This window comes from Aethalodelphis obliquidens, unplaced genomic scaffold, assembly GCF_003676395.1.
Source record: "Aethalodelphis obliquidens isolate GAN/ISIS:26980383/991018 unplaced genomic scaffold, ASM367639v1 scaffold51, whole genome shotgun sequence".
NCBI classification, from domain to species: domain Eukaryota; kingdom Metazoa; phylum Chordata; class Mammalia; order Artiodactyla; family Delphinidae; genus Aethalodelphis; species Aethalodelphis obliquidens.
In genome coordinates this window covers 12,046,954-12,072,394 of record NW_020837995.1, presented here as the reverse complement: position 1 = coordinate 12,072,394, position 25,441 = coordinate 12,046,954, and the positions used below count along the sequence as shown (strand labels likewise).

The 25,441-nt window shown below is 39.2% G+C and overlaps 1 protein-coding gene across 5 annotated transcripts in view; it reads right to left on the bottom strand.

Annotated features, from left to right (window-relative positions):
* Positions 1–24,562, bottom strand: part of TRIM69 (tripartite motif containing 69) — a 37,224-nt gene extending 12,662 nt beyond the window's left edge. For 4 of the 5 annotated variants that reach the window (XM_027084248.1, XM_027084250.1, XM_027084249.1 and 1 more), the window contains exons 1-2: positions 24,194–24,562; positions 814–909 (exon numbers count right to left, since the gene is read on the bottom strand). In XM_027084248.1, the coding sequence (XP_026940049.1) occupies positions 814–909; positions 24,194–24,212 (115 nt within the window). In that variant the 5' untranslated portion in view covers positions 24,213–24,562. Of the gene's footprint in view, positions 1–813; positions 910–1,747; positions 2,225–24,193 lie in introns of all 5 variants that reach the window. The other variant, XM_027084247.1, reaches the window with a different exon arrangement.
* Positions 24,563–25,441: the final 879 nt, after the last annotated feature.

Below are 25,441 nucleotides of genomic sequence, written 5' to 3'. Positions count from 1 at the left end.
TAATTGGCCTTCTCTCTGTTTAACATAACAACTAACTTCCTGTCTCAGAACTTTTCTGTATGCTCTTTCCTCTTCACAGAACATTTTCCAGGCAATTTCCTTCATATTCACCTGACCCAGTTCACTTGGCTAAGGATAACACTTATCCTTTCAATTCTCAATTTTTAATAAGTAGCTTCTTCAAAGAACACCCAGTCTAGATTAGGTTCTCCATTTATATGCTCTAATATACCCTATATTTTCATTTATAGTAGTTACCACAGTTGTTGTTTTATTGTTATTGGTGGGATTGTTTAATTAACATCTATCTCCCACCATGGTAGGAATATAGTGTCTAGTATAATACCTGACCCACTCAATAAATATTTGTTGAATGAATGATGTTGACTGTAATAGCTGAACTAGGAACTCTTACAACAAGAACAAGATTCTCTTGAGACATCATTTCCATCTATCCTTCTTCTTTCCCTCATTGTACATATTTCTTCTTCCAGATGCCAAATGCCAGAGAAGACACCCCTCTACAGAATAATTAATGAAGAAACAGAACTCCCAGTTTATTCCCCCAACCTAGGAACTGATTTGCCAAGTCTCTAACCATTAACCTCCTGTGAAGTTGAAAGTATAAGCAATAGTTTTATTTAGTTTTAGGGAAGCTAGGAAAGATCAAATCAGATGAGAAAAGCCAGCAATCTGAGAGACCTGGGTTCAAAGGTGTCTGGTATGTAAAGGTACCTTTCCACTCACATAGCTGAAGTTACAAGGAGGGTATATTCCGGTTGTATCTCATAACCCCTCTACCCTGCTCCTCACCTTGTGAGCAGCAATAGCATCTCTCTGCATGTTCCTCAGGGACTGAAGTTCCTTCAGGGTTGCCTCCAGTTGACCCTGATGGATAGTAAGCTCCTCCTGGGAATACCATGTAGAATTAACACAAGGTAATTGAGAGATAAAGGGCCATCTCCCCCAAAGCCCCAGGGTGTCAGGGGTAAAAAAAGCAAGCTCTTGTTACAAGAGTCTCCTTTAGCCTGTATCGTAATTCCTGTCTCTTCCAAAAATTGTGAAGAAAATTACAAGCAGCAGAAAAACTTAGTTTTATCCTCTTATTAGCTAACTTCAGGGGTTTGAAGAACATAACAGAGCTCTATATATTTTCTGCTCTAGTTACATTGTTCTCACTCTCTATACTTTTACTTGCATTGTTCTCACTTAAAACACTCATTTCTTCCTTCTGCCCATCCAAATTCAAATAATTTTCCAGTTCAAGCTTTCTTTCACCATGCCTCCCCTGACTATTTCAGTTTTCTCTAATCTCCTCTGAAATTCTAAATATTTGTGAATTACAAATGTGACAAAAATTTAGCTCACAACAGTAGACTATCTTATATTGCTTTGGTTGTTTTATTCATTTTAAACTGGACTAAATTTCAAGACTTTTATAACAAAAGCAGTATCTTATATGTCCATATTCTGTACAGTGTCTAGTAGAATGCTGTCGTGGCAGGGTTTGGGTAAATATTTGATTGACTGAGGGAGTAGACCAGAGCTCCTTCACTGCTTTCCTATAATTGGCAACTATAGAAAAAGAACTTTGCAAGATATATTGTATTTTCTGAGCACTCTGAGCTTTCTAGTAATCATCTGAATAAAGGGGTGGTGTTGGAAGAGAGAAGAAGTCCAACAAAAGATTTTTCCCAGCCTTCCTAAGGAATTGCTCAAGATTGCTCAAAACCCAGGGCTCACCCACCGTGAAGAAACGGACAGCATCAGAGATCTGCAGGAATTCGTTAGACTGCCCCACAGACAATCGAACATCTTTGCATTGAAAGCAAATCAGTTTCCTGTCTGGCTTACTGAACAGTTTCAGGTTCTCTCCGTGCTCTGGGCACTGTGGATGGCCCTTGAATAGGGGTAGCTTCTTAATCTTCTCTACCAGCTTCTCCAGTACAAGGTTAAATGTACAGTTGCTGTATTGACATAGCATCTTACACTCAGGACAGAATGTTTCTTGTGCTTGCTGCTTCCAAAAGTTTTGGATACAAGACTGACAGAAGTTGTGGCCACAGCTTAGCATCAGTGGATCACAAAACCAATCATTACACAGTGGGCAGTGTAACTCCATAGTAATATCTTGTATCTGCACTTTAGAGGGTATCTGGGTGATGAAATCATTCACTTCAACGTAGTTGTCTGGGTCAATGTTGACAGAGGGGTTGGAAGATACCTTTGGAAAAGAACAGCTAAAATGAGTTTCTCTTTCTCATTGCCCATTTCAGCATTCCAGGATAGTGGGCTCTATTCCTAAAGGAGCTGAGAATTGATGCAGTCTGAGTAAAGGCACCATAATCTCTTCTTTGAAAGTGATCAATAAATTCATTGTTATCTAACATCATAGTTTATTACTACTCCCAACATTATTGAACTTTAATAGAGAACCAAGGCAGAAGAAGAAAGAGTACTCAATCAAAGAAATGTATTTCGTTGTACATCGCTTCTTCCACCCACTTTCTCTATGTATCAGTTGAAAGCTTTACTTCCAACTTCTGTTCTACTAGTTATTACCTTTTTGTTTTGTTTTGTTTTCTGGAAGTCATATGCAAAGAATTGGAAGATCAGTCAGATTCCTCAGTCAATGGCATAATATCACCAACTATAATATCATCCAGGCCCTCCACCCATCCTTTTTATTTGTTTTTGTTTTTGTTTTTGTTTTTTGCGGTACGTGGGCCTCCCACTGCTGTGGCCTCTCCCGTTGCAGAGCACAGGCTCCTGACGCGCAGGCCCAGCGGCCATGGCCCACAGGCCCAGCCGCTCCGCGGCACGTGGGATCCTCCCGGACCAGGGCACAAACCCGTGTCCCCTGCATCGGCAGGCGGACTCTCAACCACTGCACCACCAGGGAAGTCCCACCCATCCTTTTTAAAAAACACATTACAGAAATAACATTTATACAGAAAAATGCAGAATCATAAGTGTACAGCTCAATAACTTTTCACAAAATGAACACATCTGTGTAATCATCACCCCAATCAAGAAACATTTTCAGCATCCTAGAAGCTCCCCATATGCCTGCTTCAAGTCACTATCCCTCATCAAGGTTGACCCCCATCCTGACTTCCAACACTATACATTAGTTTTGCCTGTTTTTGAATTTTATATAAATGCAGCCATGCAATATATACTCTTTTGTTGTTGGATTCTTTGGTCAACATTATATTTGTGAGATTTATTCATATTGTTCTATATAATTGTGGTCCATTCATCCTCGTTGCTGTATAGTATCCATTGTGTAAATATACCATAATTTATTTCTCCATTCTACTGTTGATAGACTTTTAGGTAATTACCAGTGTGGAGCTATAATAAATAGTGTTGCTAAGAACATTCCTGCTCATGTTCTTTGGTGAAAAAATGTTATATACAGACATACCTTGGAGATGTTGCAGGTTGGGTTCCATACCACCACAATAAAGTGAATATCACAGTAAAGTGAGTAACACAAAATTTTTGGTTTTCCTTGCATATAAAAGTTATTACTGTAGTCTATTACATGTGCAATAACATAATGTCTAAAAAATGTACATACCTTAATTAAAAAATACTGTATTGCTAAAATATGCTAACCATCATCTGAGCCTTCAGTGAGTGGTAATCTTTTTGCTAGTGGAGAGTCTTGCCTTGATGTTGACAGCTGATCAGGGTGGTGGTTGCTGAAGGCTGGGGTGGCTATGGCAGTTTCTTAGAATGAGACAACAATGAAGTTTTCTGCATTGATTGACTCTTCCTTTCATGAATGATTTCTCTTTAGCATGCAGTGCTGTTTGATAACATTTTACCCACAGTAGAACTTCTTTCAAAATTGGAATCAATCCTCTCAAACCTTGCCACTGCTTTATCAACTAATTTTATGTAATATTCTAAATCCTTTGTTGTCATATCAACACTCTTTATAGTGTCTTCACCAGGAGTAAGTTTTATCTCAAGAAACCACTTTTTTCCTCATCCATAACAAGCAACTCTTCATCTATTAAAGTTTAATCATGAGATTGCAGCAATTTAGTCACATCTTCAGGCTCCACTTCCGATTCTAGTTCTCTTGCTGTTTCCACCACATCTGCAGGTACTTCCTCCACTGAAGTTTTGAAACCCTCAAAGTCATCCATGCAGGTTGGAATCAACTTCTTCCAAACTCCTGTGTATGTTAATATTTTGACCTCTTCCCATGAATCATGAATCTTCTTAATGGCATCTAGAGTGGTGAATCCTTTCCAGAAGGCTTTCAATCTACTTTGCCCAGATCCATCAGAAGAATCACTATCTAAGGCAGCTATAGCCTTACAAAATGTATTTCTTATACGGTTAAGACTTGAAAGTCGAAATTACTCCTTGATCCACGGGCTGCAGAATGGATGTCATGTTAGCAGGCATGAAAACAGCATGAATCTTATTGTACATCTCGATCAGAGTTCTTGAGTGATCAGATGAATTGTCAATGATATTTTGAAAGGAATCTTTTTCTGAGCAGTAGGTCTCAACAGTGGACTTAAAATATTCAGTAAACCATGTTGTCAACAGATGTGTTGTCATCTAGGCTTTGTTTATAGAGCACAGGCAGAGTAGATTTAATGTAAACCTTAAGGGTCCTAGGATTTTCAGAATGGTAAATGAGCATTGGCTTCAACTTAAAGTTATCAGCTGCATTAGCCCTTAGCAAGAGAGTCAGCCTGGCCTTTGAGGATTAGAAGCCAACCATTGACGACTCCTCTCTAGCTATGAAAGTTCTAGATGGCATCTTCTTCCAATATAAGGCTGTTTTATCTACATTGAGAATCTGTTGTTTAGTGTAGTCACCTTCACCAATGATCTTAGCTAGATCTTGTGGATAACTTGCTGCATCTTCTACATCAGCACTTGCTACTTCACCTTGAATTTTATGTTATGGAGATGGTTCCTTAAACCTCATGAAGCAACTTCGGCTAGATTCAAACTTTTCTTCTGCAGCTTCCTCACCTCTCTAAGCCTTCATAGGAAGAGAATTAGGGCCTTGCTCTAGATTAGGCTTTGACTTAAGGGAACGTTGTGGCTGGTTTGATCTTCTATCCAGAGCACTAAAGCTTTCTCCATTATCAGCAATAAGGCTGTTTCACTTTCTTACTATTCACATGCTTATTGGAGTAGCACTTTTAATTTCCTTCAAGAACATTTTCTTTGCATTCACAACTTGGCTAACTGGCACAAGAGGCCTAGCTTTTGGCCTATCTTGGCTTTTGACATGCCTTCCTCACCAAGCTTAAATCATTTCTAGCTTTTGATTTGAGGTGAGAGACATGTGGTTCTTCCTTTCACTTGAACACTTAGAGGTCATTGTAGGGTTATTAGTCAGCCAAATGTCAATATTGTTATGTCTCAGGGAATAGGGAGGCCCAGGGAAAGGGAGAGGGACAAAGGAATGACCTATCTGTGTAGCAATCAGAACACAAACAACCTTTATCGATTAAGTTCCCTGTTTTACGTGAGTGTGATCTGTGGGGCCTCAGAACAATTACAAGAGTAACATCAAAGATCCCTAATCACAGATAACATTATCTGTGATAATAAATACAATAATAATATATAATTATATAATAATAAATATAATAATATATAATACCTCAGATAATTAATATAATAACTTGAAAGTTTGAAATATTACAAGAATTATCAAAATGTGACACAGAGACACAAAGTGAGCAAATGCTTTTGGAAAAATGGCACTGATAGACTTGCACAGCACAGGGTTGACACAGACCTTCAATCTGTAAAAAATGCTCAATGCTATTAATAGCATTCTTGTTTGTGTCTCTTTGTGAACATGTGTAAGCGTTTCTCAAGGATCTGTACCTAGAAATAGCATTGCTAGATCATGGGATATGTAACTCTTTACCTTTACTAGATAATACCAAACTGTTTGCCAAAATAAATGTAGCAATTTACACTACTAGCAGAGGATGAAAATTTTGGTTGTTCCATATCCTCACTAACACATATTATTGTCAAATTTTCTATTTTTTGCCAAACCAGCAGGTATGTAATGGTACCTCAGTATAACTTCAATTTGCATTTTTGTGATTACTAATGCAGTTGAACATTTTTTCATGTATTTGTGGATCCTCTTTTGTTAAGAGAAGAAGTGTCCATTTAAGTCTTTTGTTCATTTTTTTCTAATGAGTTGTTTGTCCTCTTAATGATTCACAGTAGTTCTCTATATATTCCAGATACTAGTTCTATTTTGGTTGTGTTGTAAATATCTTCTCCCACCTCTCAGTATATGGCTTGTCTTTTCACCCCTATTATAGTGTCTTCCCATGAACAGAAGTTCTTAATTTTAGTGTAATTTGGTTTATAAATCTCTTCTATTTTATACTTTGCCTAGATTAAAGGTGAGTCCCTACAGAGAATATCTGTGTTTATTTCTGCTTGGAGATCCAGATTACTACCAGCCTCCACTATTTTATGTTAGTATTATTGGTTTCAAATCTCTAGATCATAAAGGGATTGTAAATTTTAAGCCTAACCCTGTATGAGGGCAAGCTTGTGGTTAAAAATTCTCTAGGGACACTCTTGTTTATCACTCAGACCCCAGATCAAGATAGTTAAGTTTTTTATTTTTTTTCTCTTTGCTACTCCTTCACTGAGGATGTAGCTCTTCAAATGTTTTACCTTTATTCAAGGTTCTCAGGTCCAACTACATACTTGATATGGGTCTAAAGATTGTTAAATCTGGGTTTTCCTGAGATACACAAAAGGTCTCAGTGCAGATACCGCTCTCAGTAACTCCAGCCCATCTCACTGCTTTCCAAGTATTCTTTGGAGTTTCTCTTTACTTTCTTTTACACTCAAGTATGCATTACAGAGGATGTTTGTTACAGCTTAACTGGCATTTCTAGATGTTCTATAGTGGTAGGTTTTCCAGGATAAATGGTTCACAGTTTTACCAGAAATGGAACTTAAAATGTATATCTTCAAGTAATTTTTAAAGAAAGTCTGAATAGGGAGTGTATTCCATTGGAATAATTTCACTTCCAGTAGTAGTAACCCTATTTTGTCCTAGCATTTGAATGATAGCTTGTGTAGGTTTAGAACTTTCAGTTCCAAACCTTTCCCTCTGAGTACTTTATAGACATCTTCCATTATTTGCATTTAGTGTTACGGATGAGAAATCCAGTGCCAGTTTGATTCTCACTTCCTTTAGGAATGAGTTTATTTCCCTCTAGAAACTTGTAGGATTTTCTCTTTATTTGGAAATTCACAAATTTTTAGCAGGATGGCTCTAAGTTTATTTCGCTTTTCAGTATTTCTCAGTATTAAGTGATCTTTTTAGCCTAAACAATCAAAACATTATTTAGCTCAGATAATTCTTATTTAACTTTATTGGTTATTTCTTCCTTTTTATCTTCTGTTTTCTTCCTTTAGACTTCATATTAGATGGACATTAAATCTACTACATCTAACATCTTTGTCTCATAATTTTTATTTAAAGCTTCTTGCTCTCTTTCCCTCCACCACCCCTTTACATTCTAGAAGCATTCTTAAATTTGATATTCTAATCCACTAATTCAGTTTTGGCTGCATTCATTCTGATATTCAATCCTTTCTCAGAGCTATTTTTGGCTAGAAGGCAATCATGTTTTTAACTTCCAAGACTGCTTTCTTGTTGTTTAGTTATTCCTTTCTCAAATATTCCAGGATGAAGTTGTTCTCTTTAATCTCTATTGAGATGTAGATTAAAATTTTTTTAGTTCTCTTTTGTTTCCGGTAGTAACTCTTGTTTCTTTGTTCTGGTTATTTGTTCTGCTGGTGAGCTTGAGATTTCTCTTTCATATTGCAGGTATTACTCAAAATTTCTGATGATTCTTAAATATCCATTTTATAAATGAAAGCCTAGATCTATTAACATTGCAGTTCTGTGAGTCTCTTTGGCATATAAGAAGTTAGTGCAATAGTAGATTTAAATGAATCAGTTGGAATGTGCCAACAGATAAACATCCCTTCAGTGTGTGAAGGTCCCACGTCTGTTGTAAGAATTTGAAGTTACCAGGAACACTGTCCTGTTCTCTCTCCAGCTTTCACTCCTACACTGAGAGCATATTCTGAATTGTTTAGAGAGAGGCTCTTGCCAGCTGTACCTGGCGCTAACACAAAGCTGGTTTACACAGAGCCAAGAACTAGTCCATCTCTGCCAACCTCTCAATTAATACTCAGTTGAACTTTCTTTAGCCTTATTCTACTGTAAGCACAGCTGACTTTGAACTTAAAGTTATTAAAGTGTTTTGTCAGGATCTAACACTTCAACAGTCTCTCCTTCTCTAGAGTTGTGCTGCAGATTTTTTATCAGTTTGGTTTCTATACCACTAAATCCCATTTTCTTTATATCATGCAAACATTCCCCAGTGTTCTTGGTCCACTCCTAGCAATTCACTGTGTTCTAGCACAGTTGTGGATTTATTTTTTGTTATATATATACTTTATGAAATTTGTATGGGATTTTTGAGAAGGTGGACAGTATGTGCAGCCTGCCATCTTGAACTGGTAGTTCAAAGTAATACATTTTAAATCACAGAATTTCAAGCTTTAGTACTCTTTTACTTTTATTTTTTAAGGAGACAAAAGACTGTATGCAGAAAATTATAAGACACTGATGAAAGAAATTAAAGATGATACAAATAGATGGAGAGATATACCATGTTCTTGGATTGGAAGAATCAACATTGTGAAAATGAATCTACTACCCAAAGCAATCTACAGATTCAATGCAATCCCTATCAAACTACCACTGGCATTTTTCACAGAACTAGAACAAAAAATTTCACAATTTGTATAGAAACACAAAAGACCCCGAATAGCCAAAGCAATCTTGAGAACGAAAAACAGAGCTGGAGGAATCAGGCTCCCTGACTTCAGACTATACTACAAAGCTACAGTAATCAAGACAGTATGGTACTGGCACAAAAACAGAAAGATAGATCAATGGAACAGGATAGAAAGCCAAGAGATAAACCCATGCACATATGGACACCTTATCTTTGATAAAGGTGGCAGGAATGTACAGGTACATGTAAAAGTATGAGATTAGATCACTCCCTAACACCATACACAAAAATAAGCTCAAAATGGATTAAAGACCTAAATGTAAGGCCAGAAACTATCAAACTCTTAGAGGAAAACATAGGCAGAACACTCTATGACATAAATCACAGCAAGATCCTTTTTGACCCACCTCCTAGAGAAATGGAAATAAAAACAAAAATAAATGGGACCTAATGAAACTTCAAAGCTTTTGCACAGTAAAGGAAACCATAAACAAGACCAAAAGACAACCCTCAGAATGGGAGAAAATATTTGCAAATGAAGCAACTGACAAAGGATTAATCTCCCAAATTTACAAGCAGCTCATGCAGCTCAATATCAAAAAAACAAACAACCCAATCCAAAAATGGGCAGAAGACCTAAATAGACATTTCTCTAAAGAAGATATACAGACTGCCAACAAACACATGAAAGAATGCTCAACATCATTAATCATTAGAGAAATGCAAATCAAAACTACAATGAGATATCATCTCACACCAGTCAGAATAGCCATCATCAAAAAATCTAGAAACCATAAATGCTGGAGAGGGTGTGGAGAAAAGGGAACACTCTTGCACTGCTGGTGGGAATGTGAATTGGTTCAGCCACTGTGGAGAACAGTATGGAGGTTCCTTAAAAAACTGCACATAGAACTACCATATGACCCAGCAATCCCACTACTGGGCATATACCCTGAGAAAACCAAAATTCAAAAAGAGTCATGTACCAAAATTTTCATTGCAGCTCTATTTACAATAGCCAGGAGGTGGAAACAACATAAGTGTCCATCAACAGATGAATGGATAAAGAAGATGTGGCACATATATACAATGGAATATTACTCAGCCATAAAAAGAAACGAAATTGAGCTATTTGTAATGAGGTGGATAGATCTAGAGTCTGTCATACAGAGTGAAGTAAGTCAGAAAGAGAAAGACAAATACCGTATGCTAACACATATATATGGAATTTAAGAAAAAAAAATGTCATGAAGAACCTAGGGGTAAGACAGGAATAAAGACACAGACCTACTGGAGAACGGACTTGAGGATATGGGGAGAGGGAAGGGTGAGCTGTGACAGGGCGAGAGCGAGGCATGGACATAGATACACTAACAAACATAAGGTAGATAGCTAGTGGGAAGCAGCCGCATGGCACAGGGATATTGGCTCGGTGCTTTGTGACCGCCTGGAGGGGTGGGATAGGGAGGGTGGGAGGGAGGGAGACGCAAGAGGGAAGAGATATGGGAACATATGTATATGTATAACTGATTCACTTTGTTATAAAGCAGAAACTAACACACCATTGTAAAGCAATTATACCCCAATAAAGATGTTAAAAAAAAACCAATAAATGCTGGAGAGGGTGTGGAGAAAAGGGAACCCTCTTGCACTGTTGGTGGGAATGTAAATTGATACAGCTGCTATGGAGAACAGTATGGAGGTTCCTTAAAGAACTAAAAATAGAACTACCATGTGACCCAGCAATCGCACTACTGGGCATATACCCTGAGAAAACCATAATTCAAAAAGAGACATGTACCACAATGTTCACTGCAGCTCTATTTACAATAGCCAGGACGTGGAAGCAACCTAAGTGTCCATCTACAGGTGAATGGATAAAGAAGATGTGGCACCTATATACAATGGAATATTACTCAGCCATAAAAGGAAACAAAATTGAGTTATTTGTGGTGAGGTAGATGGACCTAGAGTCTGTCATACAGAGTGAAGTAAGTCAGAAAGAGAAAAACAAATACCGTATGCTAACACATATATATGGAATCTAAAAAAAAGGAAAAAAAGTGGTTCTGATGAACCTAGGAGCAGGATAGGAATGAAGACGCAGACGTAGAGAATGGACTTGAGGACATGGGGAGGGGGAAGGGTAAGCTGGGACGAAGTGAGAGAGTGGCATGGACATATATATACTACCAAATGTAAAATAGATAGCTAGTGGGAAGCAGCCGCATAGCACAGGGAGATCAGCTCGGTGCTTTATGACCACCTAGAGGGGTGGGATAGGGAGGGTGGGAGGGAGACGCAAGAGGGACAGGATATGGGGATATATGTATACATATAGCTGATTCACTTTGTTATTACAGCAGCAGAAACTAACCCAACATTGTAAAGCAATTATACTCCAATAAAGATGTTAAAAAAAGAAAAAGGAAAAAATAAAATAAAGGTACAATAATAGAAAAAAAATTTTTTTTTGCCCATGCCACACAGCATGTAGAATCTCAGTTCCCTGACCAGGGATCGAACCCACTTCCCCTGCAGTGGCAACGTGGAGTCTTAACCACTGGACCGCCAGGGAAATCCCACTTTAGTACTCTTTTAGATGCTGCATTCCTGGCTATACTCTAACTATACCACTTACATGACCACCTCTCTCTCTTATGTATAAGGCTAAGGGCCACAAATCAAGGGCAAGTTGTGGGGGAAAAAACACACAGAAAAAGTAAAAGGGGAAGAAGAGAGAAGGGCAGGAAAGAGTCTTTTCTGGCCAATTAGCACCCAGATTCTGAGTGATTTAAATAAGCCAGTCTTTTTTACTCTCAAGCTGATCTCTGGAGCCAACAAATATGCTCTCACTCTACCTAGACTCAGGTGTCCAAGTCCAAACTCAGTGGGCCAAGCAGGCACTATCATTACCTAGTACTTCCCACCCCTCATTTTGAGAAGAGAACTCAGGAAGAAAATACCTTCTTTCTCTGTAGTTCTGAACAGTTTGGGGATTTCAATTTGTAGAGCCAGCAGAGGCTTCAGATAGACTTTAAGAACATGAGTCAATAAAACAAGAGTAGTTTTGATAGGTCACGCAAAGCATTAAACTGAAAAAGGATCCCAACTCTTCCCTTTTTTTTTTTGTGGTACACGGGCCTCTCACTGTTGTGGTCTCTCCCGTTGCGGAGCACAGGCTCCGGACGCGCAGGCTCAGCGGCCATGGCTCACGGGCCCAGCCACTCCGTGACACGTGGGATCTTCCCGCACTGGGGACACGAGCCCACATCCCCTGCATCGGCAGGCAGACTCTCAACCACGGCGCCACCAGGGAAGCCCAACCCTTCCTATTGATTAATAGTAACCATTGCACACTTTTCTACAGAAGAACATTGAATTGGGCCTTTAGCAGCTGCCTGATTCATTTTATTTCCTCACTTGTACTAAATATGCTTAAGCTCTGAGTTTTAAATTTAAGTACAAAATGCAGTAGATTAAAATTTTCAGTTCAGTACGGACTTCACTAAATATGGCAGAGGAGGAAGTCAAGGGAGAACTCCAAAAAAACGACTAATAAACTTGCAAAAACTGTCAGAATCAACCTTTGCAGAACTCCAGGACGTAGTAAAAAAAAAAAAATATATATATATATATATATATATATATATATATATATATATATATATAAAACAAGTAGGGAAAACTAAAGGAAGAAAGAAGCTGCCACATTGTAGTAAGAATGTACTGTAGTGTTTTCATTCACTTACCATCCCTCACTCTCCAAATTGGTGACAGCCATGAAGATGGCAGTTGCACTCTTGGTGCAGTTTGCTAGTGCCAGAGGAAATATGTACTTTATTCTCAAAGAATTGTGGTAGTATTTTCCACTTTGGTGGCTCCCTCAAGGGTCAGAACAAGGGCTTGCCTTTGTTTTGTCCAACCCAGAGAGTTCCCAGGGCTGGGGCAGCTCCTGGGAGGCTTTTGCTGAATGTACTTAAAGGCAAAAGGATTGGATACAGCAGCCTGTGGGAAGGGATAATAGGACAAGCCCAAAAAGCCTTGGAAGGAAGTTAGAAAATAAGATGTGTGGGGCATAAGAGCTTTTAAAAGCTCCAGTGTGTACTGGGGAGTCAAGAAGCCCAAGTGCATGCCCAGGTCTGGATATCTGTACAGAAAATGCCTGAGAAGACACTAAGCTTTCACTTCTGGCTGACCGTCAGGCTCCACATGAGTGAGAAGTAAAGGCTAAGACAGAGTTGTAAGTGGCCTGGCTAAATGTTGAAGGAGTGCCCAACACAGAGCCAATTGGTAAAGACTGGAAGATTCAATTTTATTTTATTTTTTTCTCTTCTTGGGTCCAAGCATTTGAGCCAAATTTTGTCAGAACACTAGCTGACCACTAAGTTAATGGAACATAAGTTTCAGTGGCCACACATGACAGAGATAGCAAACTGTAAGAAAATAATTTAGAAAAGTCACTAAGTGAAAAACAGCAACCCAAAATAAGCAGGAAAAAGAAAAACAGGTAGGGAGAATTTCATTTCCAGAGTTGCCGCATTATAATATTCAAAATATCCAGTTTCAAACAAAAAAGCCATGCAAAAAAACAAGAAAGTATGACCTATTCACAGGGGAAGAAAAATTGATAGAAAATTTCCCTAAGGAAACCCAGGATTTGGACTTACTAGACAAAGACTTTAAATCAACTATCTTAAATATGGTTAAACAGCTAAAGGAACCATGGACAAAGAACTACAGGAAGCCAGGAGAACAATGTCTCATCACATAGAGACTATCAATAAAGAGACAAATAATGAAAAGGAACCAAATAGAAAATTTGGAAATGAAAAGTACAATAACTGAAATTAAAAATTCACTGAAGAGTAGAAAGAGAAAAGAATGACCAAAATGAACAGAGCCTAAGAGACCTTTGGGACACTATCAGGCATACCAACATATGCATAATGGAAGTCCCAGAAAGAGAGGAGAGAGAGAAATGTGCGGAAACTATATTTGAAGAAATAATGGCTGAAAAGTTCCCAAATATGATGAAAGACATGAATCTATAAACATCCAAGGAACTCAACAAACTCCAAGCAGGATAAATTCAAAGAGATCATGCCAAGACACAGTATAGTCAAACTGTCAAATGACAAAGACAAAGAGAATCATGAAAGCAGAAAAAAAAAAAGCAGCAGTTCATCATGTACAAGAGAGCCTCAATAAGATATACTGCTGATTTCTCCTTCAAAAACATGGAAGCCAGAAGACAGTGGGATGATATATTTAAAATGTAGGGAAAAAAATGTTAACTAAGAATTCTATATTCATCAAAACTAACCTTCAAAAATGAAAGAGGAGATAAACAAAAACTGATGGAGGTAATCACTAGTAGACCTGCTCTACAAGAAATGTTAAAGGGAGTCCTTCAGGCTAAAATAAAAGGACACTAGAAAGTAACTTGAAGACATGAAGAAATAAAGAACAATGGTAAAGGTAAACATAGGTAAATATAAAAGACAAAATTGTTGCAGTTTCTGGTTTTTAAACCCCTACATGTATATATGTCTACCGCGGGCCTCTCACTGCTGTGGCCTCTCCCCTTGCGGAGCACAGGCTCCAGACGTGCAGGCTCATCAGCCATGGCTCACGGGCCCAGCCGCTCCGCGGCATGTGGGATCTTCCCAGACGGGGGCACGAATCCGTGTCCCCTGCATCGGCAGGTGGACTCAAAACCACTGCGCCACCAGGGAAGCCCATGCAGTTTCTGGTTTTTAACTGCTTTATCATTTAATAAATTCATAAAACAATAATTATAAGCATACATTAATGGGCATACAATGTATAAAGATGTAATTGGTGACAATGACAACATAAAGGGGGAAGTGGAGCTGGGAAGTAACAGAGTTTTTGTGTACTATTGAAACTAAGTTGGTATTAATTCACACTTGATTAATGTGAATTGAATTTCTAGCTTGCTTGTTAGAAAATTCAAATACTAATTTTAATCCCCTGAGTAACCAATAAAGAAAAATACTAGACAATATATAAAAACAATATATAGAAAAAGAAAAGGAAAGGGAATCAAAATGGGACACTAAGAACAAATTTATTTGAATGCAGTAACAGAATTTAGAAACAAAAAAGATATTACATGTAGAAAATAAATAGAAAAATGGCATAAGTGAGTCTTTCCTTATCAGTAATTACTTTACATGAAAATGGATTAACCTGTGATTCAAAGGCAGAGATTGAGAGAATGGATAAAAAGAACATGATCTAACTATATGCTGTCTACAGGAGATTCACTTTTTTTTAATAGTTATTTATTTATTTATTTATTTATTTATGGCTGCTTTTGGTTCTTTGTTGCTGTGTGTGCCTTTCTCTAGTTGCGGCGAGCAAGGGCTACTCTTCGTTGCGGTACGTGGGTTTCTCATTGCAGTGGTTTCTCTTGTTGTGGGGCACAGGCTCTAGGCGCGTGGGCTTCAGTAGTTGTAGCTCACAGGCTCTAGAGTGCAGGCTCAGTAGTTGTGTCGCACGGGCTTTGTTGATCTGCGGCATGTGGGATCTTCCCAGACCAGGGTTCAAACCCATGTCCCCTGCATTGGCAGGAGGACTCTTAACCACTGCTCCACCAAGGAAGCCCAGAATAAATAGGTTAAAAATGAAAGGATGGGAAAGATATTTCATACAAATAATTACCAAAAGAGAAATGGAGTGGCTACACCAATATTAAACAAAAATTGACTTAAGACAAAAATTGTTACAAGAGAAAATAAGGACATTATATATTGATAAAAGGGTCAATCTATCAAGAAGAGATAACAATTATAAACATATACACACTTAACAATAGAGCACCAAAGTATGTGAAGCAAAAACTGACAGAATTGAAGTTAGAAATAGGTAGTTCTACATTCATAGTTGTAGGCTCCAATACTAAGCTTTCAATAATGAATAGAACAACTAGACAGAGTATCTATCAGTAAGGAAATAGAGGACTTGCCACGGAGCAACTAAGCCTGTGCGCCACAACTACTGAACCTGTGCTCTAGAGCCCATGAGCCACAACTACTAAAGCCTGTGCGCCTAGAGCCTGTGCTCCGCAACAAGAGAAGCCACCACAATGAGAAGCCCGCGCACTGCAACGAAGAGTAGCCCCCGCTCGCCACAACTAGAGAAAGCCCATGCACAGCAACGAAGACCCAACACAGCCAAAAATAAAGTAAATAAAATAAAAAAGAAATGAAAGTAGGGACATTACCACAGAATGTACAGAAATAGAAAAGAATTATAAGAGAATACTATGAAAAGCTGTATGCCAATAAATTGGATAACCTAGATGAAATAGAAAAACACAGAAATTACCAAAACCGACCCAAGGAAAAATTGAAAATCTGAACAGACCTATAACAAGAGATTGAATCAATCATTTAAAACCTCCCAACAAAGAAAAGCCCAGGACCAGATAACTTCACTGGTGAATTCTACCAAACATTTAAAGAAGAATTAACATCACTCCTTTCCAGACTCTTCCAGAAAATAGAAGGGAACATTTCCTAACTCTTTCTATGAGGGTAGCATTATCCTGATATTAACACCAGATAAAGACATCACAAAAAAAGAAACTGATTTTAGTTTTCTTTTCACAACATAGTGAAAAGGCAATTCACAGAATAGTGGGAGTGGGGGGCAATATTTGCAAATATATATACCTAAGGGTCTAGAATCCAGAATATATAAAGAACTCTTACAAATCAACAACAAAAAGATGCTCAATTTACAGATTAGCAAAGGACTTGAACAGACATTTCTCAAAGATAGACAGATGGCCAACAAGCACATGAAAAGATGTTCAACATCATTAGGAAAATGCAAATGAGAACTACAGTGATATCCCACTTCATACCCACTAAGATTGTTATATTTTTTCATGGAAAATAACAAATATTGGTGGGGATATGGAGAAATTGGAACCCTCGTATATTGCTGTTGAAAGTGTAAGATGGTGCAGCTGCTGTGGAAAACAGCTTGTCAGTTCCTCTAAAAGTTAACCAGAGAATTACCATATAATCCAACAACTCTCCTCCTAGGTATATACCCAAAAGAGTTGAAAACAGATATTCAAACAAAAACTTGTATGCAAATGTTAATAGCAGCACTATTTGCAGTAGCCACAGATGGAAACAACCCAAATTCCATCAGTTAATGAATGGATAAAATGTGGCATATCCATAAAATGAAAGGTTATTCAGCCATAGAAAGGAATGAAGCACTGATATCTGCTACAACAACATTATGCTAAATGAAAGAAGCCAGACATAAAAAGTCACATATTATATGATTCCATTTATATGAAATATCCAGAATAGGTAAATCCATAGAGTAAATAGTAAATCCATAGAGACAGAAATCCATAGAGACAGAAAGCATATTAGTTGTTGCCAGAAGCTGGGGGACGGAGAAGTGGGAAGTGACTTCGTAATGGTATGGGTTTTCTTTGGGAGGGCGATGAAAATATTTTGGAACTAGATAGAAGTGGTGGTTGCACAGTGTTGTGAATGACCTAAATGTCACTGAATTGTATACTTTAAAATGGTTAAAAAATAATAAAATGGTTAATTTTATGTTATGTGAGTTTTACCTCAATTTTAAAAGATTGAAGCTATATCTGACTCCAGAGCAAGAATTTTTATATTGACAGTATCCTGCATTGAAGAATGCTGTATTATAGCTACTATTATCAAAAAGTAGCCACCAGAAGTGGCTTTGAGCTCAATACCTAAGAGTCTGATGAAGTAAACATTGAATAATTCCAGCTCTGTTCTAATGACCATACTTGCTGGGGCATAGAAGTGGGTAAGATAGAGGCTCTGCCCATGAACTGCTCATATCTGGGTTTCCACTAGCACTTGTGGGCCAAGGCAAAGTACAACTAGAAGTCCCTGGCCCATTCTTCTTCCCCTCCCAACCCCCTCACCCTGTGCCATACCTCATAAGCATGTGTGTGGAAAACCTAGCCCACACAACCAAGCTCCATACATGTACACACACCCCTATACACAACTGCCCTTTAGGCACACAGTTGCCTATGGGAGCTATGGAAGTCCTAACAGTGGACTCAGAATCTTTTGGACAGATAATTTTAGAGTCCTGGGTACATGTCATGTAATTTAAAGTAGGAGAGAGCATGGGCTCTGTGGTCTCATGGACTCTGTATCTTGTAAAGAGGAACGTAGTTGGAGAAGGGTCAGAGTGGGAGCCTTAAAGCATAAGCCAAAGGAAAAGCCCTTCATTGCCCAGGTCTAGGGGTGGTACTTCCCTACCCACTCCACTCACCGTTTTCTGTCTCATCTGAGCACCAGCCATGGATAGAACCTGTTTCTGCTCTGGAATTAGCAAGGAGAGGCTGGCCTGAAAGAAAGTCTGGTGTTTCATCTCACAGGTCACATCTTTACCAGAACTGAATTTCTGTAGCCTCAGGGACCCTGTGGGGTTTGTCTGACTTAGCTGTGTGGAAGACCTTGCTGTCACCATTGACTTCCCAGATTCCAGGAGTTTGGACTCTACTTCCTGCAGAGTTTTCTGCCAGAATTCCTGAAGTGACCTTGCCCACCTTAGACTTTCCAATGCCAGGATCCACTGCTCCCAGCATATTCCATTACCAGCTCTCTGTATTCTTACCTTTTCCTAAATGCTAAAGATGAAAAGCTATGATCCTGGGCTTCCCTGGTGGCGCAGTGGTTGAGAATCCGCCTGCTGATGCAGGGGACACGGGTTCGTGCCCCACCGCGGAGCAGCTAGGCCCGTGAGCCATGGCCACTGAGCCTGCGGGTCCGGAGCCTGTGCTCCGCAGCGGGAGAGGCCACAACAGTGAGACGCCCGCGTACCGCAAAAAAAACAAAAAACTATGATCCAGGAGTATAAAAATGGGGACTGAGATGAAACCTCCTCAAAGTAGGAGGATCATTTGTATCAATATAATAGAGATAAGTACGTTTTAGGAGAGCATAATAGATGGGTCCCTGATGCATGACTAGGGGGTGTGGTCAAGGGAAATATATAGGATATCTAAGATGGGACTTAAAAGATCAAATCTTGGGCAGACAAAAGTGAGGAAGATTATTATGGGGGGAAAAGAAATGTTAAATGTACATACACTATTTTTCAATTTGCATATTGTGGCCTCTGAAGGATGAAAAACTTAAATATAGACAATATTTATTCTGAGGCAGAATCCCTGAGGATTGGTCCATGGGTTAGTCTCATGCTCTTGAAAGGAAAACTAGAACTCAGAACTTGCTCTGACACTCAAGTCAGTGGTAGAATTGAGGGAATCCAAAGAATTCTAACCCTAAGACCAGCGCTGTCTCCATCTTCTGTACATCCCCTTGAGAATCTGAGTGTCCAGAACTCCTTATTCTTCATTTCTAACCCTCCATTCCCAGTCATAACTTTGTGTTTGCCTCTGTTTGTGAGCTTAGTTTCACTCATAGATCTGTTCTAGCCAAGGGAACATGGCTAAAATTCCTTTGCCTCACCATCCATCAAATTCCATACTCATTGATGACTCTTTTGCTCTCTTTCCATACCTATATCTTCACCTCTTTCTATCCAAATTCTTTAGCTTGAGTCCCTAGACCTTTACTCCCTAGTTTCCCACACTGCCTGTGTTCCTTACCCCTGATACCTGATCTTCCCAAACCGGGATCTTGCCTGCCTGAACCGAATATAGCCATTTTCTCTTGGAATATTACCTCTCGTGTATTCTCTGCAGTCTTTCTGAAACTCCTATCAGACAAATGTCAGAGTCTCTCACTCTATCCCACATTCCTCTTAATTTCCTTCTCATATTCTCTAACTCCATAGTTCTCTGCGCTTTGCTCTGGACATTTCTCCCCACTCTTGTTTAATGGATGCTACTTATATTTTTGTTTCTTTAAACACTGAATGAGGTGAGTTCTTCCTGAGTCAGCTGTTTGCAAGAGACTTGCAAGAGGGTGGAGGCAGTACCATATTTAAGGCCATTTTCTTTATGAAATAGTATTTGCATGAGTTCTTATAGCCCTTGCTGTTTCCCATGATTAGCATTTCAGGGTTGCTTACAATGCAGAGTCTATGTCCTTCACTATTCCTCACCAACAGACTGCTTTCTACAAATAAGCTGTTTGTCCCTTTTCAGCTTCACCTTCCCTGTATCTAAGTCTTTGTGTCAAATGGGTGGAAAAAAAGCCCTTACTTCAGTCTGCTTGCCTGTTCTTATTGTTCAGTACAATAAGGACTTGTGGGTCTTGGGTCACTTTCTTTGGAGAGCTATGTCACTCTCACTTTGTATAAAATCTGCACCCTTAGGCATCCATTATCACATTCCTGTTTGACTTTCACTATATTGGGCAGTTCTTACTCATAGGTTGTAGTCCAGGCTTACAGGTGTTTCTAGTTACATCACAAATAAAGTTTGTCTATTTTTCATTCTCCTTGTAGTTTTGAGTTAAAGAAGGATGAATTTCTGAGAAGAGGAAAAAAAATCACTGTTTTTATTCTGCCACTTGAAAACCAAAGCTTCAACTGTTTTTCACAATTTATCCAACCTTTTTATGTATTTAGAGAAGGGTTGGGGGGAGGGAAGGGGGAGGATATTTCAATATGTCCTCCATACACATCTTAACCAGATTGAGTAAATGAACTTTCAGCAATAATCAATATGGATGCCTCTCTTCAAAGATTGCAAGTTGAATTTCCTTCCAGCCACAGGAATGGGGACTCAAAGTCAATATAAACAGTGTTATAGAAAAGGCTATGCACTGTTCTTCGCACAACTGAGATTCACCCCCAATACCTACTCGATATATTAATCACAGTTGCTGTCGTTCCCATAGTTCATGCTAAAGGTCAAGCCTGCACATAGCTTGTGGCCTCCAATACTTCTCCCGGGCCACAGGTGATTAAAATACAGGTGGGCTTCTGACTGATTCCATCGGCTGTTCAACAACTCAATGAAAAAAGATGATCTGGGCAAACCAGAACCTCTTGCAAATTTAGCTATGGAAACAAAAGAGAGAATCAGAAAATTGACAGTCAAAGCAAAAGCTTAAAGATTTCTATGAGGTAGAGTTTGGGACAGAAAGGTCATGGCATGGAGAATCATAAGGAAACAGAATCTAAGAGATGAATTTTAAACAGGAGGCAAAAAAATGCAGAGGTGTAGGGTGGAAAGAGTCAATTAGTTGGTAGAGACAAGAATTACACATAGAAACAAATGTGGAGAGTGGCTCTGTTATGTTAACCACAGCACTGTCCTTTGGCTTTTCCTGGATTCCTGTACCTAACACAACACCTTGCCATAGTAGGGCCTCAACAAATGTGTTTAGAGGGATGGATGTTTATCCTCAGGATAAGTGAGGTTACCTCTTTGCTTAAGGTAACCTGTCTGAATCTCTGCTTTGTTACAGACCCTCTACCCCAGCACTCTATAGAAACTGTTTTCTTAAAGCTTGCCATGGAGTTTGCTAAACACTCATTTAATGACTTATTCTTCATTCTCCTCGATTTATTGAGTCTCTCCTTTGGCTGTTGTGGTGCAGTACTGTCCTAGTTCTCTTGCCTCTGACCACTCCCCTGCCTCAGCTGGTTTCTCTTCCTTTTCTTCTCTTTCTGAGTAAATAATCACCAAGGACTTTCTTCAGCTCTCTTCTAGTTCTATACTCTCTTTTTACCAAGTGAGCTATTCATGCCCATAACTTCATGTATAGCTGCTATAGAGGTGACTCCCAAATCTGAATCTCTGGGAGCCCACATCTCCGAGCCCACAACTGGGTCCTTGAAACTCAACACGACTTAAACAGAACGTGTCTTTCTTTGTAAATCAGTTCCTTCTTTTGACTTCCCTATTTCTATTGCACTATCAGTATCTCAGTTTTGAAATCTGAATTATCTTTGGCTGTTTTCTTCTTCATTCTCCATCGTCTAATCAGCTACAGAGTCTAGTTAATAATGCTAATAGAAATAATAATTGCTAACCCTCCTCTGCCTCAAAAATCTTCTGTTGCTCTCCATAACCTACCAAAATAAGTTTTTTAAAAGGGCCGCAGAATTCAGAATTCTCTACAACATGTTGTAAACTCATTTCTAGTCTTATTTTCTATGGTTCTGTTGTACAGTGAGAATTTTAAATTTACCATCCCTTTACATATTAATGATTCATTTAATTCCATTAACCAAAGATAACAAATGATTTTCTAAAAGATTATTCCTTTTTTTTTTGTACTTGGCTGAATGGAAGTGAAGAGGAAAAAATATGTTTATTCTCCACCCTCTCTCAATATGTGCTCGGAAGATCAAACTCAGAAAATTATGCCCATCAGGGAATATGAAAGGACAAAAAACATTGCATTTTAAGCCACTCAGACTATCTTGAAAACTTTAAAATTAGATGCATTCTGTATAAGATAAAACTTGTAGAAGAACCTGGCCAATTGAAGGTGATTTAAGAGAAAGTCTTGCCTACTAGAGCCAGTTTTTAATCCTTGTGTATGCAGTATCTTTTGGAAGTGGATGCCATTTAGGAACTTTATTTCATGTGTTTTATAAACACAAACAATAAATGCTGGAGAGGGTTTGGAGAAAAGGGAACCCTCCTACACTGTTGGTGGGAATATAAATTGGTATAACCACTGTGGAGAACAGAATGGAGGTTCCTTAAAAAACTAAAAATAGAACTACCATATGATCCAGTACCCCCACTCCTGGATATATATCTGGAGAAAACCATAATCCAAAAAGATACATGCACCCCAATGTTCATTGCAGCACTATTTACAATAACCAAGACATGGAAGCAACCTAAATGTCCATCAACAGAGGACTGGATAAAGAAGATGTGGTACATATATACAATGGAATATTACTCAGCCATAAAAAGAATGAAATAATGCCATTTGCAGCAACATGGATGGACCTAGAGATTATCATACTAAGTGAAGTAAATCAGACAAAGACAAATATGATACCACTCATATGAGGAATCTAATTTTTTTAAAAAATGATACAAATGAACTTATTTACAAAACAGAAACAGTCTTACAGATAGTGAAAACAAACTTTTGGTTCCCAAAGGGGAAATGTAGGGGGAGGGATAAATCAGGAGCTTGGGATGAACGTACACACACTACTATGTATAAGATTGATAAGCAACAAGGACATGCTGTATAGCACAGGGAACTCTACTCAATATTCTGTGATAAGTATAAGAGAAAAGAATCCAAAAAAGAATGAACATATGTTTATGTATAACTGAATCACTTTGCTGTACACCTGAAACTAACACAACATTACACCAACAAAAGTAAAAAATTTTATTATTATTATTTTTTTTTTTTTGCTGTACGTGGGCCTCTCCCGTTGCGGGGCACAGGCTCCGGACGCGCAGGCTCGGCGGCCATGGCTCACGGGCGCAGCCGCTCCGCGGCATGTGGGATCTTCCCGGACCGGGGCACGAACCCGTGTCCCCTGCATCGGTAGTCGGACTCGCAACCACTGCATCACCAGGGAAGCCCTAAAATTTTTTTTTTTAAAGTAGATAAGTGGGGCTTCCCTGGTGGCGCTAGTGGTTGCGAGTCCGACTACCGATGCAGGGGACACGGGTTCGTGCCCCGGTCCGGGAAGATCCCACATGCCGCGGAGCGGCTGCGCCCGTGAGCCATGGCCGCCGAGCCTGCGCGTCCGGAGCCTGTGCCCCGCAACGGGAGAGGCCACAACAGTGACAGGCCCTCGTACCGCAAAAAAGTAACTGGTGGAAATGATAACTCAGAACCTAAGGGCTCAGTGTCACAATCTCTTGTTGATGAACTTTAGTGAGGTTTTTTACCTTCCTTGTAGTAAATAAACATTTTCTTTTATCTGTACAACAATCAAGAAAACACTAAATTCAGAATAGCATTTATTTTTAGCTCCGAAGAGATCTTGAAGGAATTCAATTTAAAATGTTTAATCAACTCCACTTTAAGTATAAAATACCAAGTGTGATAGTATAATGAGCAAATCAAGTTACACATAATAAATTTTTTCAATCTAAAATAATAAAGTGATTACATTAATAAGGAAAGTACATTTTTGTATAGTATTTATTTTAATTTTTCTCAAAAGTTTTTGGTAGGTTTCATCACTTTTCTACCAAACTCTCTTCTCTAAATTCTCAATTATTCCAAGGCCTAGAGAGAGTACAGAAGCTATAAGCTGCCACAGGTTAACTATCCCCCTGAATTTTCTTTCATGCTGTAAAATCCATACCCTCTTCTTTGATCCAGTTTTCCACATTATGCTCCAGAAATCAGCTAAGTTAGAAAAAGGTAACTCACCTCCATGAAGCTCTATCATCAGGCCACCACCAGGGGACAGAGGCAGGCACTTGGACCAGAGCTCAATAGGCCTAGGATGGTTGCAGACCAGAAGTCTGTGACCTGTTAGTTTGCTAAGAATGGGCCCAGAGCATGACAGAGGAGGGAAAGTTCAGGAGCTGGGAGGCGGGGAAGGCCAGAGTGAGGTCTGACAGATTCCGTGACAGTTTGTCAGTTGCTTTGATCATCATTAGCTTAAGAGAGAGAGAAACCCTGACTGGAATGGCCTACCTGCCCACCATTTTTTGTGAGGGAGGGGAAGGCAACTCATTTAGATCCAAGGTGGCAGTCTAATCTTAAGGGTCACATATCCGCATTTCTGGCCTAGGGCACTCTACGAAAGAGGAAATAATCATTATCATCTGCCTAGAAGTCTAACACATGAGAAATAACCACCTTATCCCTGCTCACGATTTCATCACAGCACTGAGACACCAGCTAAGTGGCTTTAATAGTTATTCCACCTCTCAGAGCTCACATTCCATTGAAACAGCTTGGACTCTGTCTCTGAGAAAGTAACAAATGCCTGGAAAACTTCAGACCATAAGGAAGCAAGACGAGAAAAGCTTCATTTCAAACAGCTTTCTTTAGCAGTTTTAGCTCATAGCAGTACATACCTAGACTGTGCTCCTGAGTGACTTATAAAGAGCCATCATGGAACCAGTTTTTCTTACAGTAATTCCTCTAACTCAATATATTTTCTTGAATGTCTAGCTCCTCCCTAGCTGTCCAGCCTTAATGCCTACAACTCTTCCACCAGTGTGTGGGATTGCCCAAATATGCTATGCTTCTGTGGCTTTGTACATGTTGTTCCTTATTCTGGGGATCTTCCCTCCCTAACCCCAATCATTATCTCTTCAGTAAACTCTTCCACAACCAGTCCCCCAAGATATAACCCCCTCACCCATCCCTTGTAGAAAATATTTTGCTGGCTGTCTACCACAGTTTCTCAACCTCAGCCCTATTGACATTTTGGGCTGCCTAAGTCTTTGTTGCTGGGGCGCTGACCTGTGAACTTTAGAAGGTTTAGCAGCATTTCTGGCCTCTGATCACCAGTATCACCACCACCGCCCCCCCCCCCCATGTTGTGAGAACCAGAACTGTCTCCAGACATTGCCAAGTGTCTGTTGGGTATATGGGAGTGGGACCCACCCCCAGCTGAGAATCATCACTTTACACATTTCTATAGCACCCTAAACCTTTGTACAT